General features: G+C 41.3%; 1 protein-coding gene and 1 long non-coding RNA gene across 2 annotated transcripts in view; one reads left to right on the top strand and one right to left on the bottom strand.

Moving 5' to 3' along the window:
- Nucleotides 1–4,484: 4,484 nt before the first annotated feature.
- LOC124865551 (C-type lectin domain family 4 member F-like) overlaps nt 4,485–17,900 on the top strand; it is a 99,281-nt gene continuing 85,865 nt past the window's right edge. The window contains exons 1-5 of the mRNA XM_047360736.1: nt 4,485–4,581; nt 7,459–7,524; nt 7,940–8,005; nt 10,590–10,688; nt 10,937–11,088. Of these exons, the coding sequence (XP_047216692.1) occupies nt 4,521–4,581; nt 7,459–7,524; nt 7,940–8,005; nt 10,590–10,688; nt 10,937–11,088 (444 nt within the window). The 5' untranslated portion in view covers nt 4,485–4,520. The remainder of the gene's footprint in view (nt 4,582–7,458; nt 7,525–7,939; nt 8,006–10,589; nt 10,689–10,936; nt 11,089–17,900) is intronic.
- LOC124865556 lies at nt 16,540–16,812 on the bottom strand. Its single transcript, XR_007037631.1, has 2 exons — nt 16,676–16,812; nt 16,540–16,606 (listed from the first exon to the last, which is right to left on the bottom strand). It is a non-coding gene; the product is annotated as an uncharacterized LOC124865556 (long non-coding RNA).

The raw sequence follows: 17,900 nt of genomic DNA, 5'->3' as shown, positions 1-17,900 counted from the left end.
TATAAACAGTGTTGGCAAAGCACTGCTTCCCCCTCCTGAGGCGCCGGACGGTTTGCCAGAATCGCTTCGAGGCCAACCGGTAGTCCTTCTCCATGGCCTCACCGAACTCTTCCCAGGCCCGAGTTTTTGCCTCTGCCACAACCCGGGCCGCAGCACGCTTGGCCTCACGGTACCCGTCAGCCGCCTCAGGAGTCCCACAAGCCAACCACAGCCGATAGGACTCCTTCTTCAACTTAACAGCATCCCTTACTGCCGGTGTCCACCACCGGGTTCTGGGATTGCCGCCACGACAGGCACCGCAGACCTTACGGCTGCAGCTATGGGCAGCAGCATCGACAATAGATGCAGAGAACATGGTCCACTCGGACTCTATGTCTCCAACATCCCCCGGGATCTGGTCGAAGCTCTCCCGGAGGTGGGAGTTGAATACATCCCTGGCCGAGGGCTCCGCCAGGCGTTCCCAGCAGACCCTCACTATGCGCTTGGGCCTGCCGAGTCTGTCCGGCTTTCTCCTCCTCCAGCGGATCCAACTCACCACCAGGTGATGATCAGTGGACAGCTCAGCCCCTCTCTTCACCCGAGTGTCCAAAACATGCGGCCAAAGGTCTGATGATACGACAACAAAGTCGATCATCGACCTCCTGCCTAGGGTGTCCTGGTGCCAAGTGCACTGATGGACACCCTTATGTTTGAACATGGTGTTCGTTATGGACAATCCGTGACTAGCACAGAAGTCCAATAACAAAACACCACTCGGATTCAGATCGGGGAGGCCATTCCTCCCGATCACGCCTCTCCAGGTGTCACTGTCGTTCCCCACGTGGGCGTTGAAGTCCCCCAGCAGAATAATGGAGTCCCCGGGAGGGGCACTATCCAGCACCCCCGACAGGGACGCCAAGAAGGCAGGGTACTCTGCACTACCACTCGGCCCGTAGGCTGAAATGATAGTCAGAGACCTCTCCCCAACCCGAAGGCGCAGGGATACAACCCTCTCATCCACTGGGGTAAACCCCAACACGAGACGGCTGAGCTGGGGGGCAACAAGCAAACCCACACCAGCCCGCCGCCTCTCCCCGTGGGCCACTCCAGAGTAGAAGAGAGTCCAACCCCTCTCAAGGAGATGGGTTCCAGAGCCCACGCTGTGCGTGGAGGCGAGCCCGACTATTTCTAGTCGATATCTCTCGACCTCCCGCACAAGCTCAGGCTCCTTCCCCCCCAGCGAGGTGACATTCCACGTCCCTAGAGCCAGCCTAAGCATCCGGGGATCGGGCCGTTGAGGTCTCCACCTTCGTCCGCCACCCAATCCTCTTTGCACCGGTCCCTCACGGTTCCCCCTGCAGGTGGTGGGCCCACTGGGGGATGGCCTCGCGTCTCTCGTTCGGGCTTGGCCCGGCCGGGTCCCGCGAGGAGCAACCCGGCCACCAGGCGCTCTCCGACGAGTCCCGACCCCAGGCCTGGCTCCAGGGTGAGACCCCGGCTCCGCCGTTCCGGGCGACGTCACGTGCCTCGATATTGTGTTCTTCATGAGGGGTTCTTGAACCATTCTTTGTCTGACCCATCACCTAGAACCTGTTTGCCATGGGAGACCCTACTAGGGGCATTTAGGCCCCAGACAACATAGCCTCTAGGATCATTTGAGCACTCAAACCCCTCCACCACGTTAAGGTGACGGTTCAAGGAGGGGTATTAGCATATTGTGATAAAGTTAATTATTTTCCATAATGTCATGATGAAAATTTAACATTCATATATTTTAGATTCATTGCACACTAACTGAAATATTTCAGGTCTTTTATTGTCTTAATACGGATGATTTTGGCATACAGCTCCTGAAAACCCAAAATTCCTATCTCACAAAATTAGCATATCATTAAAAGGGTCTCTAAACGAGCTATGAACCTAATCATCTGAATCAACGAGTTAACTCTAAACACCTGCAAAAGATTCCTGAGGCCTTTAAAACTCCCAGCCTGGTTCATCACTCAAAACCCCAATCATGGGTAAGACTGCCGACCTGACTGCTGTCCAGAAGGCCACTATTGACACCCTCAAGCAAGAGGGTAAGACACAGAAAGAAATTTCTGAACGAATAGGCTGTTCCCAGAGTGCTGTATCAAGGCACCTCAGTGGGAAGTCTGTGGGAAGGAAAAAGTGTGGCAGAAAACGCTGCACAACGAGAAGAGGTGACCGGACCCTGAGGAAGATTGTGGAGAAGGGCCGATTCCAGACCTTGGGGGACCTGCGGAAGCAGTGGACTGAGTCTGGAGTAGAAACATCCAGAGCCACCATGCACAGGCGTGTGCAGGAAATGGGCTACAGGTGCTGCATTCCCCAGGTCAAGCCACTTTTGAACCAGAAACAGCGGCAGAAGCGCCTGACCTGGTCAACAGAGAAGCAGCACTGGACTGTTGCTCAGTGGTCCAAAGTACTTTTTTCGGATGAAAGCAAATTCTGCATGTCATTCGGAAATCAAGGTGCCAGAATCTGGAGGAAGACTGGGGAGAAGGAAATGCCAAAATGCCAGAAGTCCAGTGTCAAGTACCCACAGTCAGTGATGGTCTGGGGTGCCGTGTCAGCTGCTGGTGTTGGTCCACTGTGTTTTATCAAGGGCAGGGTCAATGCAGCTAGCTATCAGGAGATTTTGGAGCACTTCATGCTTCCATCTGCTGAAAAGCTTTATGGAGATGAAGATTTCATTTTTCAGCACGACCTGGCACCTGCTCACAGTGCCAAAACCACTGGTAAATGGTTTACTGACCATGGTATCACTGTGCTCAATTGGTCTGCTAACTCTCCTGACCTGAACCCCATAGAGAATCTGTGGGATATTGTGAAGAGAACGTTGAGAGACTCAAGACCCAACACTCTGGATGAGCTAAAGGCCGCTATCGAAGCATCCTGGGCCTCCATAAGACCTCAGCAGTGCCATAGGCTGATTGCCTCCATGCCACGCCGCATTGAAGCAGTCATTTCTGCAAAAGGATTCCCGACCAAGTATTGAGTGCATAACTGTACATGATTATTTGAAGGTTGACGTTTTTTGTATTAAAAACACTTTTCTTTTATTGGTCGGATGAAATATGCTAATTTTGTGAGATAGGAATTTTGGGTTTTCATGAGCTGTATGCCACAATCATCCGTATTAAGACAATAAAAGACCTGAAATATTTCAGTTAGTGTGCAATGAATCTAAAATATATGAATGTTAAATTTTCATCATGACATTATGGAAAATAATGAACTTTATCACAATATGCTAATATTTTGAGAAGGACCTGTACAAGTTCTACTGAATAAAACTGGTTCTGTCCAGATACCGATACAGCACACGTCCACATCTGGCATTCAAGGACACAAAGATTGACTGGGGTGTGAACAGCCTGCTTCCCAGAACTCCTGCACACAAGTTCCTGCTCAGTCTGCATAGCAACCACCCAAATGCAACTCTAAGGCAAGATGACAATTCTGTTAATAGTTCATAAAACACTCAAGATGAATGTGAAAAGTATTCAAACCACTTCTATCAAAGTTCACCAAACTAAATAAATGAAAATGTCTTTTTCCTCTTTTTCGCTGTCCTTGGCAACCCTGCAAGGACAGGTGGGTATAGACAATAGATGGATGGTATTTTAAGGAGTTCATTATTCCATGATGTCTAATAACTCTCCCAATTATGTTGGCAGAGAAATAGTCCCGCAGCATCACAGATCCTCCCCCATACTCAACAGTAAAAAAGAGGTGATTCGTTTCATGTCAGACCACCTGAATAGTTCCAGTTGAAGTCCCAGCAGCATTAAGCAAACTTCACATTTTTATGTTTGTGGTGGTAGAAGAAGAAGAAACTTTTTCCCTGCATGCCTCCCAAACAACCGGCTGGCGTGTAGATAGTTTCTAATGGTCTTCATGGAGATGCCACTCTTTGCCAACAGCAATATAACAAGATTTATTTGATTTTTTAACTTCTTTTATTTCTTGGATTTCCACATATTAATGATATTATTTTTTGTCATATAATTATTTCAACACCACACAGGGGAGCTGGTGCCTATCTCCAGCTATCTAGAGGCGACAGGTCTCCAGTCCATCGTGGGTAAATACATATCCTAAATCTTAAACTGAACATAACTCATAAAAGTATAACTTCATCTTTGTTACTTTGGAAGTTAGAAAACTTTGTTGGCAAGAAACAAACTTTGTGGCCTAAAACTGCTCTGATCAGTAAAAAACAAATATTAAAAGTTGTTGGGCCTTAAGAATAAACACTGAAATATCCAAAAGATTGAATTCTGACTCCGTTTCTGCACAGAAAGTCTCACATTTCCAAGAACAAATAAACAAATATTATTTGTCTATAATGATTAATTCTTCTCACAGTTTGGCCTGTTCTTCTCTAAACACCTACATAAAGAGGAACTTGTTTGTTCCCCAACAACCTTTACATTTCTGCATCAGTTGAAATTGATTTCATTTTCTGCATTGAAGCAGCAACGTTGTTGCAGGACATACTGTAAGTTTTAAGAATGGAGGAGGAAATCAGTTATTCATCTTTGGTCTTCAAAAATAAGGCTCTGACTGAACAAGGTAAGTGACTCCAGGCTTTCTCCAGTTTAACTCAGAGCCTAATGCTAAACTAGAAATGCTGGGTATACTTTAAAGGTTTCTTGTTGATGAGTAACAAACAGAGCTGGGTTTAAATGTCTTAAGAATTTTCTCTTAACCCTCTTGTTTGCATCCTGTCAGCAGAGACGGGATTTGGCAAAAGTTTCCTCTATTGTAATTTAAACAGTTATTGGACAGTCAAAAACACACAGTGATACTAAATAAATGCCAGATACTGAAAGTTTCAGTGGTCTTGGAAGACACAGAGACATGCTCCCTCACTGCATCTTTCTGAATAATTCTTCAGCCATTAAAGCAAAAGTAAATCCATGTGGCCTGAACATAACTTTGGGTTTCAGCGAGTTAATCTACACAGATTAAAAATCCAAGCTCTCTTCACACAGAATGTTTTTCAGATTTCCTTTAAATCTGTTGGTTTCCTGGCACGCACGCAACTTTTAAGCACAGATTACAGATTTCCGATAGAGCTGAGGTCGGAGCGCTCAGGTCCTGAAACACACAGTGATACTAAATAAATGCCAGATACTGAAAGTTTCAGTGGTCTTGGAAGACACAGAGACATGCTCCCTCACTGCTCGTACTCGTACTTGTTGTCTTCCGCTTTATCAGGAACCGGGTCGCAGGGGCAGCAGACTTAGCAGACACCTCCTCCAGCTCCTCCAGGGGGAGCCCAAGGCGTTCCCAGGCCAACCGAGAGTCATAGTCCCTCCAGCGTGTCCTGGGCCTCCTCCCAGTGGGACGTGCCTGGAACACCTCCCGAGGAAGGCTTCCAGGAGGCATCCGGTATAGATGCCCGAGCCACCTCAACTGGCTCCTCTCGATGTGGAGGAGCAGCGGCTCTACTCAGAGCCCCTCCCGGATGGCCGAGCTCCTCACCCTATCTCTAAGGGAGTGCCCGGCCACCCTACAGAGGAAGCTCATTTCTGCCGCTTGTATCCGGGATCTCGTTCTTTCAGTCATGACCCAAAGTTCATGGCCATAGGTGAGGGTAGGAACGTAGACCGACCGGTAAATCGAGAGCTTCGCTTTTTGACTCAGCTCTCTCTTCACCACAACGGACCGGCACAGCATCCTCTGTTATTGTGGCAGCCGCACCGATCCGTCTGTCGATCTCGCGCTCCATTCTCCCCTCACTCGTGAACAAGACCCCGAGATACTTGAACTCCTCGACTTGAGGCAGGAACTCCCCTCCAACCTGAAGAGGACAAGCCACCCTTTTCCGGTCAAGAACCATGGCCTTGTCGTCCTTCACTGCATCTTTCTGAATAATTCTTCAGCCATTAAAGCAAAACTAAATCCATGTGGCCCGAACATAACTTTGGGTTTAAGAGAGTTAATCTACACAGATTAAAAATCCAAGCTCTCTTCTGACAGAATTTGTAGATTTCCTTTAAATCTGTTGGTTTCCTGGCACACATTCAGCTTTTAAGCACAGATTACAGATTTTTGATAGAGCTGAGGTCGTAGCGCTCAGGTCCTGAAACCCAGATCAACTCGTGGTCCCAACAACCTGGTATAGAAGTTCAGGAAATCGCTCTGTCTAGAAGCTGGACCTCGACTATAGAACGGGCTTTATTTGGTTCTAGATTTTCTTGAGGATCTGGACTCATTTAAGAAGTGGCTGAAGACCTTATTCTTTTTAAACATTATTTTATTAGGTTTTAATTATTTTACAATTTAATTATCTCTTTGTCTTTTAATCATGCTTTAATGTTTCTCTTCTTTTTTTCAAGCACTTTGTGAGTTTTATCTGTGATGGGTGACGTAAAAACGTCACTTACCTGCTTATTTACTTTCTTATTAACTTATTTAGGTTCTTATTCATTTACTTGTCAGTTAAGCAGCATGATGGTGCCACCACCATGCTTGACAGCTGGTATTCTCTATGTATTTTTAAAAGCGTCAGCTCTCCTTCTCCAAGCATACTTCTTGGTATTGTGGCCAAAAGGCTCAATCTTTGTCTCGTCTGACCATGAAATCTTTCTCCAGAAATGTGCATCCATGCAGCTGCAAACTAAATATTAACGACCTAGTCATTTTGAAGGATAAGGTTTTGGGAAGGAGCATTTTTCTTTGTCTGCACCTTCTCAGTCCATGATGAGGTAAAACTGACTTCACTGGTGGAAGTGACACTGGTGTTGGAGCAGTTTCCACTCAATGGCTGCAGTGGATTCAGGCTCTTTACAAGAAGTTGATCAGCCTTGGCTTTTTTCAAATTAAATAACAAACATAGAACCTGCAGCAACCTCTGTGGACTTGAGTGAATTCAAAATTTTGCAGTTAAGACAAGAATATATTTTATGATATATGTTGTTTAGTCATTCCTGGGCGTGGCTTGTGGCATAACGGTAGAGGGCACGACCCTGGTGCGGGGGCTACGAACTCTGACCCCAGAGCCCCGTGCTGCCTGTCTTCCCCCTCTTCCCAACCCACTTCCTCTCTGCCTACGTTTTAATAAAATATACAAGAGAATGAATATACTTTTAAAAGAAATAAAAATGAAGGCCAAACGTTCTGCAAAAAAATCTTTAAAAATGTTATTCCTGGACAAGATGAGGGTATTTAGACTTTTTAATGCTATTATTTAATTCACACAGAGTAAAAAGCAAACATCTAACTCTGGAGAAAAACGTGAAGAATGTGCCTCTACTGTAACAAGTTTTGTAAATCAGTGAAATGTGCAACATTCTGTTCTAACAACGAGAAAATGAAGTCTAATTAATAACACTGATGCTACACTATTAATGAGGTTCTTGTTTGAGCCGACTAACAAAGAAAGTTATGGTTATGACTTCATTACATAAGCTGCCACTCATCAGACCCTCATTCTGCTTTTAGAGCCAAAGGATGAACTGAGCATTTATTCTGAAGTGAAGAAACAGGATGCTGTGACTGCAGGACCAAGTAGGTTTTAAAGATTTATTTAAACATTTCTGACCAACAGCAGAGTACGCCCACAGTTCATTAAGACTGTTTTTGATTGTGACACTGTAAAAAACGCATCAATGAACCACTTTGGTTTAAATGTGCTTAATTACAGTCTGAGATACAATCTGAATGCAGATCATAAATATGCTTACAGTTGATCACAGGAGTCAGACTCCAGTCGTTTGACAGTATTTCATTTATTTACATCTTGTTTACTGGGGAGAAACTAAAGCAATTTATACCTGATATTACTGATGCAGTCAATAAAAACATTACATATGGAACACTTATAGGGACCAGGGAAACCTTCATAGACTGGTGAAATCTTTGTTGCATTTATTATTTATTTATCTTTAATAACTTTACAAATGTTCTGATTTCTACAATTCAGAGGAAAAAGACGATCTGGAAACCCAACCTGCAGGGAAACCTGAAGAGCCTGTGGCAACTGCACCAAGTAAGTTAGTGACACATGTAAAATATCAAACAATGAATTTAAAACCAGGTAAAAAGAAAGTACACCTTCTCTCTAAGGTTTTACAAATCAGGACAGATGATAATGAAACTGATCTGGTATCTAACAGTTTCTCAAGTTATTTAAACTTCATTCGTCCAAAACCACAGAGAAGATTAAACACTGAAGTTATTTATTAAACAGAGAGGAAGCTAAAATGGAAAAGTTTTAAGTGAAAAACTAAGTGCACCCAATAAGTAAACATCTGGAGATACAGACTTTAGCAGCAACAACTCTGTAGTAATTTTTGTGTAACTGCCAGTGTCTAATATTAAAGTGAAACTAAACACTAAATCAACTTTTTTGCAGATAAACTGTATGAACTGGACCTTAAGTGTGCTATCTTTATGTTATTCTACAATTGTGCAATATTTTTCCTAAAACAGTCTTAATACTGCCCTCTGTGTGTTAAATGGTGGCTACTGCAGTTAAATTTTCCTATTGGTTCAAACGGTACAGCTTGATACCGTCTATGTTATAGCCTTCAGTTCCAGTATAAAACCATCTCACTCAGACACACGTCCCCATTCTGTCCTCCACAGCCTCAGCAGCGCCACCTTCAGGCATCACTGAGTCAGAGCCTTGAGCCAGCGGCTCCAACTAATGAGGCTCAGGCCCGCTGGGTTTCACAAAGCCTCTCTTAATCTCCAATGACGAGGGGGGTGAAAAATCCTCCATCTAAAAATATCTATCAGTGGTGAAACTACCAGCATCGCTCTCCATGTTTCAGCATGTGAGATTAAGCTAGCTGCCACTTTCCCTCGTCTTCAGGACCACACCCCCTTTAACCCCCTCCACTCATCCCCACACTTTGTACCGCCCACTTTGGTGGCATTTTTCAAAATTTGTCTGGATGCGTAGTTATTCTTTTACATCGGGTTTAGTTCTACTTTAATGTCGATGAATTCTGGGTCATTCTTCTTTATTCAACTTTGCACAAGATGAAGGTTTGATAAGTTTTATCTGAATCAATCACAAGACTTCTGGATCAATGTTCTTTGAACAGTTAAGACCAAAATAGAGATGTTTGACTGTAATACCCAGCACCATGCATGGAATAAACCAAAGTAAGCAGAACAGCACAAACACCTCCTACCAGCTGTCAAACACGGTGGTGGAGGGATGATGATTTGGGCTTGTTTTGCAGCAATAATACCTGGGTGCTTTGCAGTCATTGAATTAATCTGGAACTTCTCTGTATACCAAAGTCTTCTGGAGTTTAATGTGAAGCAGCTGAAGCTTCACATTGGTCCAAACTGGGTCAGGCAAACATTGATGCAAAGTTGAATAAAGAAGAATGACCCAGAATTCATTGATATTAAAGTAGAACTAAACCCGATGTAAAAGAATAACTACGCATCCAGACAAATTTTGAAAAATGCCACCAAAGTGGGCGGTACAAAGTGTGGGGATGAGTGGAGGGGGTTAAAGGGGGTGTGGTCCTGAAGACGAGGGAAAGTGGCAGCTAGCTTAATCTCACATGCTGAAACATGGAGAGCGATGCTGGTAGTTTCACCACTGATAGATATTTTTAGATGGAGGATTTTTCACCCCCCTCGTCATTGGAGATTAAGAGAGGCTTTGTGAAACCCAGCGGGCCTGAGCCTCATTAGTTGGAGCTGCTGGCTCAAGGCTCTGACTCAGTGATGCCTGAAGGTGGCGCTGCTGAGGCTGTGGAGGACAGAATGGGGACGTGTGTCTGAGTGAGATGGTTTTATACTGGAACTGAAGGCTATAACATAGACGGTACCAAGCTGTACCGTTTGAACCAATAGGAAAATTTAACTGCAGTAGCCACCATTTAACACACAGAGGGCAGTATTAAGACTGTTTTAGGACAAATATTGCAGAATTGTAGAATAACATAAAGATAGCACACTTAAGGTCCAGTTCATACAATCTGCTTTGTGCTGATCTGCTTACTTTGGTTTATTCCATGCATGGTGCTGGGTATTACAGTCAAACATCTTTATTTTGGTCTTAACTGTTCAAAGAACATTGATCCAGAAGTCTTGTGATTGATTCAGAAAAATCTTATCAAACCTTCATCTTGCTGCCATGTTTTATTCAAAGATGAAGAGACTGTCAGCTTCATCTCTTCCAGACGAGCTTTGATTATTTATTCCTGCTCTAATTATTGCCTGATGGGTAAAACCCTAGAATAGAAAGTATTTACTAGAACTGTAAGGAAGATCTTTAAACCAGGCTTACTGTGGCAACTGTGTTTTAACTTTGTATGAAAAATATTTAGTCTAATTTCCATCTTGTCTGCTGGTCCACACACTATAACTGTGTTAAGGAAAAATGAAGGAAAACTTTATTATTTTAAGCTTTTTCTGGAATGATTCTTACTTGCTCTTTCTGGTGCTGAATTTGCAGTTCTCATGTCATATTCATGAGTAAAACTGTCTCATTAAATTATAAATTAATCTAAACAATGAAAGGCCATTATATTCTAACATTGGTTCTATTATCTCTGTCCACAATGGTGGTGAATGATGTGGGTCGCTGTTCTTACTCTAAACAGAAGTTCAAGCAGCGGTGAAATCTCGCATCACTCTGGTGTGTTTGGGGACACTTTTTCTTCTGGTGGTGGTGGTGGTGCTCGTTGTCCTCCTGGTCAATAGTGAGTTTACTTTTTTATCAAACTTCTCAATTAACTATTTATGTAGTGGCTTATTTAAGAAATGTTGGACTCTTACCACAGATTTTTGTTTCAAAGTTATTTTGTCAAAGAAAATCCAGTGAAAACTTAAGATTTGGTCCAAAATTTGTAAAAAAAAAGAAACCATTGAGGAAATTGAAATTTTTTCTTACAACACCAGCAGCATAAATTTGTTAAATTGCTTATATGTTTTCTTATTTCCTGTATAGTAACCATGGTGATGAAGAAACAGGAAACAACCATCAGTGACCTTGCAGACGAAAATAAGCATTTGATTCTGGGAAACAGAAACCTGACAAATCAGACCGAGCAACTTCTGCTGGAGAACAAAGTCCTACAGAACCAGACCGAGCAACTTCTGGTGGAGAAGAGAAGCCTAAGTGAGCAGAATAAGCAGCTGATGGAAAAGACCAGAATCCTAGAGAATCAAACTGCAGAGATGAGAAAAGAAAGAGACAACCTCAACTGGACTCTGGAGGTCATCCTGACATTTGAGAACTTTCCAGTGAAAGACTTTTGTCCCCAAAGAAGTAAGTTTTCTACCATGATGATGTAACCATATACCTGATGACTTTCTACCAAATAGCAGAAGGTTTTATTTTTAAGAAGTACCCAGATTATAAACAAGGGAACTGCAGTATTGTAAAGTATGACATGATTAACATCTCCAACCAGCTGAAGGATCAGGGTTAAGTTCACTTGACTGAAGTCTACAACCTGTGATTTGGTTTAAGAATGTTGCTGTTGGACCCATTTTATTTCTTTGTAAATAATCTTGTTAATTACTCAACCTGTTCCTATTCTGTGCTTTCTGCTCAGGTGGCTCATAAGGTAGGTGGAGAGTAGAGGAGTAAAAATGTTATCTCTGGTCCAGTTGGGTTGCTGAGTATTATCTTTAGAACATAAACTGGACTATGAAGGATGCTAAGCACCCCAGGGTTGGAGACCCCAGATTATCTCTCACTTTGTTCATATTTCTTGCATTTTGAAATGACACCAAAACCCTCTTGGTGGATTCCCCATAGTATAGATTGCTTGCACATAGGTTCTGCGGCAGGGCCTCAAACTCGTCCTTGAAGGCTGGTGACCTGCCACTTTTAGATGTGTCCCTGGTCCAACTCACCTACAGTATATCAAAGGGATGAATTACAGATTCAACCTACAGAGTCCAGATAATGACATAATTATTTGACTCAGGTGAGACACAGCCTATATTTGATTGATGATGAATTGATCAATGTGCTGAGAGGCTAAGCAGAGACAAACCTGTGAACTCCAGATGTTTTGCTTTGTTTTGTGAGAGAAAAATCATATTATTTAATATCATCTTAATTACGTTTTATTAACACAGAGTGTAAGCCCTGTCTGGATGGTTGGATTATGTTGAAGAAAAGCTGCTACCTGTTTAACTATGAATCCTCTCCATGGAAGACTTGGGAACAAAGTCGACAGTATTGCAGAACCAAAGGTGCAGATCTGGTTGTTATTGACAGTCTGGAAGAACAGGTGAGCTCTCACACCAACATCACAACTTTAAGTTTCCAAATGACATCACATACTGACATGTAGAGGTGATTGTTTTAATGATTTACAGAAATTTTTAAGTAATCGCTCCAGTTACTACTATGACACCTACCATGGATACTGGTTGGGGTTACGAGAAGTTAACAGTAACTGGACCTGGGTTGATGGACGCATTGATACTCTGAAGTAAGAGAAAAATCCTGGAATCTTCTTATTTCATGTTCATCATCTTCAAACACTTTTCGATCAGCGTTGCATATTTAAACTTCATAGAGCAACTAAAAACAGGTTATTTGGTGAACATCATGTAGATTTATACTGTTGCTAATTTCCTTTAGTTTTATTTTTGTATTCCTTCTATCTGTGTTCTGCTGATGAAGTTTTGCTCTTAGGGCAGATTTTAGAGCAATAAATATAGTTTATTTATTTACAGTGTGAACATTGCCAAAGAAAAGCATCTTTATGTATTTTAACTTAAGAAACCAAACAACTGTGCCGTTTATGCACCAGTGCAACATGAACTTGGTAACAGTGGAGAGAAATGAATCAGTACTAATTAATGCAAAGCATGACCACTCCCTTTGCAGAGTTTATTTTGCTGAATGTAACAAAACCACGAAGGTTATGAAATATTCTCAGTAAATAAAATAAGCAGTGAACTGAAGTTTAAGTTGTATGAAAAATGCTTCCTTTACAGTTTATCATTTTATTACAATATGACTGAGCTGCGTTCAATAATCCTGCTAAAAAGCTACGAATTAAGTTAAATATCCAACTCACAAAATATTTCTATGTTTTATTATTTAATTGCTAGAGTGGATTTATTCTGCTAAACTTGTTCACTAGTTAGAAGCTGAGGCTGAGTTAGTCTCAGGATTTCAACCTGCAACTCTGCAGAAGCTCAGTCAGAATCAGGGTGCTGCTCTCATTTTTATGAACATTTTGTCATTTTTAATTTTAATTTGTATTTAGTTGCTGAAACTGATGGATTACTTTAATAATATTTGTGTTTCCTTTCAAAGGTACTGGATTAATGGGATTTATGGTACTCCAGGTCCATATGCTCTGCTGATCCCTCAGAAGAATTACAGTGAGAACTGGGACCGAGTAGAGAATAAGTTTGAGAACCGGTTTATCTGTGAGCGTGACGTCCTGATAAGATCAGATTAATTAACACTGTATCTCTTCTCTTTGTGTTGCACATGTTTGAATTATCAATGTATGAATATTAAGAACAGTTATAAAAACATGATTTTATTTCCTTTCTGTTGGAAACTTTATGATTTCTCCATATTTCTAATATTCCTTCCCTCTCCATGAAAGCAGAGCTTTAGGAAGAACTTTACAGCTTTCCCTGACAGAGGGCCCTATCACTGCCAATAACTGTAAATACAGAATTATCTCAAATAGTTTTAAGTGAATTTGTTCATGATGTTAAGCTCAGTGTCAGAAACAGATCAGCAGCTGGATGGAATGCTCTGATCTGCATGTCATTTTCTTTTCATGCAGACCAACGATGAGAATATAAATGATTTTATCTGAGCTGGCATCCCATGGTGGCATCACCAGTGGACAGTGGGCTGACAGTGTTTTCAGGCAGTTGCTGCAGCATCTGACAGTAACTGGAAGCATTGAGTGAATGTCATGAGAAACAGGGCAGCATTGCTGGAGGTTGATGTAGTTTAACCAGTGTCACATCGGTCCTTGTTTATCCAAAACTGATGCAGATTATTGTGCAAAATTTATCATAGATTAGATCCTTCAGGTCCTTCAGACCCAGATCAGTTCATCACGCTTCAGAACATCAAATTAAATCCGACTTTGTTCAGAACCGCACAGATCAAGATGATGTCACACATTTTCTCTGACATTCCTCCAGCCGATCCAAAGCAGATCCATCTTCACTTTAGCCGATCCAATATCCACAGCGTTGGATCAGCTCTGATGTGTTTAAAAACCTCAGGGTCACTGTGTCTTAGAGGTCATTGTCCAGCATGGTCAAACATCTTAACATTTATTTTTACACATGTAGTTTTATTTCCACTTCTTGGTCTGAGTGCAGAAATGTTTCTTTAGTCATCGACTGTTTTCTAATTTTATTCTTTGGTCTTTCTGTATTATTCAGTTTCCTGTGTTATTTTTTTTAGAACTAATGTTAAGTTGAATTTTTACAGCTTTTATTTTGTCTGTCTGTTGACATCTCTGTAATCTTATTTTAATCTTCAGACTTTTCATAAGATTAAAAACAAGATCCTCCACAAAGCAAAAATCATATTTTCTCTTAACTTTTTCTATAAAAATAAACCAACAGCAGACATTTAAAGTTAGAGAAACTGTTGGTTCACCTGTTGGCAACGAGCAAATAATCCACTGTATCACTTTAATTTTGTTCTTCCTCTGTAAAGAAAGCTCTTCCTCTCTGTCATTTTGAATAAAGAATGAACCTTTTGAAATATTCTCTTTCTGATTCATTTCTTCTGCTTCCCTCTGTGTTTATTGAATAATGTTACTAGTTCTTTGGTATTATTCACATCTTCCTCAACTGGTTCTCTGTGTCAGTCTAGTAATGTCTTTGACTTCCTCAGTTCAGTGGTTTCAGGCTGGACAGGAGCAGAATATGGTGGACATGTTGCAGGCATCAGGATGACAAACTGTTGAGGCAGGTGAAACTCTAATAAAGTAGTCAAGCTCTAGATAACATATGTGTCTCTGTTCTTGTCAAATAAAGCAGATGTTTTATTAATAAAGTTTTATCAATACATTCAATTCAATTCAGTTTTATTTATAAAGCGCCAATTCACAACACATGTTGTCTCAATGCACTTCACAAAGTCAGGTTCATACATTCCAATTAATCGTAACCATTGAACAGTGCAGTCAGATTCAGTTATTTATTCAAATTGGATAAAACGTTTTTCTGTCTAAGGAAACCCAGCAGATTGCATCCAGTCAGTGACTTGTAGCATTCACTCCTCCTGGATGAGCATGTAGAGACAGTGGACAGTCACTGGTGTTGACTTTGCAGCAATCCCTCATACTGAGCATGCATGTAGCGACAGTGGAGAGGAAAAACTCCCTTTTAACAGGAAGAAACCTCCAGCAGAACCAGGCTCAGTGTGAGCGGCCATCTGCCACGACCGACTGGGGGTTAGAGAGAACAGAGCAGAGACACAAAGAGAACAAAGAAGCACTGATCCAGGAGTACTTTCTATGGGAAGGAAAAGTAAATGTTAATGGATGTAGCTCCTTTAGTCGTTTCACCTAGAAAGAAAGAACAGATAAACTCTGAGCCAGTTTTCAAGGTTAGAGTCTGAATAATACATAATACATAATGTTACATTTTTATAGGGTACCAACTGACCAACCTGCAAATGCCAGTGCTGGTATGAGAAGGAAAAGTTCAGAAGAAGTTTTCCCACTTTCTGTAGGGAACATAATAAACTTCCATCGTATCTATATTTAACTAAATTGAAAAAAATCATGTCATCATGGGTAAAAACCCAAATTACAACAAAAGTGACCTCAAGGCTTTTTGTGTAAAACAGTTTATATTAAATAATTAGCTGTTGTGATATGTCACACGTTGATTAAACTGAGATTTTTAAAAAAGATTTAAAGAAGATTGCTTTGCAGTGAAAAGGTCCCGGGTGGACTGGGGTTGATGGTGTCGTCCAGGTGGTTGGGGAGGTTGGCGGTTTGCTGCTCCGCTGGCAGTCATGTTCAGGGGGTTGGTGGAGGGGCAGCTAGATGGTGGTGCAGAGGGGTTGCAGCGTGTTGGGTGGGGTGATTGTGTCATCTTTTTGGATACGCGGTCGCTATCATTTAGATCGGCTGAGCTGTTACGGTGAAGCTGAGCTGGTTGCTACTTCTCCCTGGACTGTCATTAAATAATTTACAGTTTAATAAGTCATGGATGTGTTTTGACAGCAGTAGACATGTGCTCTAAAATTATGGTAATTAATATTAGATTTGGAATTTAGCTAAGCTAACATTAGCTTCACTGTGGATATTGAAGGAAGTGAGGCTTAAATGAACACACGTTCATAGATGAACACAGTAATCAGTTTTCATCTGCAGTTTATTTTTTTTTAATCTTATTTCATTTTCATAAGATCCCCATTATCTGAAGTAAAACTACAGATATTCATATTGGGGTCCAACAATAATATTTACAACAATATAGACAAAAACAAAAAGCAGAGAGATCTTTACACTTCCTCTTTACACAACCTATTTGTCATTTTAGTTGCCAATCTGACCCACATGCAGAAAACACTTAGAAAAAAAATGAAGTTTGACGTGTTTATTTGTTCACAGGTCCGATGGAGGTGGGATCTGGGACTGGAACCTCTCGGCTGCATGGAAGGGTAACAGGTAAGTAGAGGATGATGACAATGGGGATTTTGCAGTATGAGGTATCTTACAGTTTGTTGCAGGTGCTGGTCCACCGGAGGGGAGTTATTCCAGGTCTGGTAAGTTTGGTAAGCCTGGTCACTTTGATAACTGATCCTTTCCACAGATCAGAACTTTGATTTGTTGTTTCCTTACTGATTTGGTCCAGTGGTGCCGCTTGCGGGAGGGTGGACAGGTTTTGCTCGGAGGTGCTGAGGTTATAGAGTCCAACGGCGACATGGGGGAATTATTTTCTTTTTGCGTTCCCACGCAATCCTTTTGCGTTTGCTTGCAAAAGTTGTTAATCACCTTGAGAAAGCGGTGCATTTTGGAACAGCAGCACAGATGACAAACTGCTCACCGCACAAACAGTACTGATATGGTTTATTTATCATATGCAGGTTAACACGCAGTCAACAATGTGAACAAATGTTTAGGATAAGAAGAACCGTTCAAATCACAATAAAAACAAAGGTGGTGCGCAAAAAAAGCACATCATGCAGCAGTAATAAGCAAATAAAGTGTCACAGATGTGGTTTCGTGCAGCATTATTGTCCAGAGTTCAGTAGTTTGACAGCTTGTGGATAATAACTGTCTTTAAGTGTGAATGAAGATCCTTTTATTTAAGGCAGAATTCAAGATAAACTCAATAAATCTCAAAAACGGGTCTCCCACAAAGTATTGCGAGATAACGCAAAAAGTATTGTGAGTAAACGCAAAAGGAATAATTCCCCCATGCCCCATCTCGGGCTCCGTAGAAAGTTTTCTTCAAGGGAAGATATTAAATAAATATGTTGTGAAATAGAAAAAATTGAAAGTACCATTAAATGTAAAATTTATTTTAATACATCATTAAATATTAAGTGTACCACTAATTACGTCATGTCATCTTTAAAATTATACTTAATTATTCATTGGCAGATTTAATTGCATAATAGTCCATTTCATGATATAATGGTACATTTATTGTTTTTTAATGATGTATTAAATAAATAAATGGTACCTTTTTAATTTAATGGCACATTTAATGTTACACTTATGGGACATTCACAACATTTATTTATTTAAAGATGATTTTATTGTATTAATTTTGTCCAGTTTGACCCTCCATTCTTGATGCCTGTATAGGAGGTCATGTCAGAATTTGAATCAGGTGTTCTGGAGCAGACAAACATCTAAAAACTTGCAGGGAGGACCAGGGCTGTGAACCATTGAGATACAGTTTCTTAATTGTGAAGGTAATGCCTTTTTGTCCTT

The sequence above is a fragment of the Girardinichthys multiradiatus genome, chromosome 3, assembly GCF_021462225.1.
Source record: "Girardinichthys multiradiatus isolate DD_20200921_A chromosome 3, DD_fGirMul_XY1, whole genome shotgun sequence".
NCBI lineage: Eukaryota > Metazoa > Chordata > Actinopteri > Cyprinodontiformes > Goodeidae > Girardinichthys > Girardinichthys multiradiatus.
The sequence above is the reverse complement of the archived record's forward strand: the minus strand, read 5'-3'. Positions and strand labels throughout refer to the sequence as shown.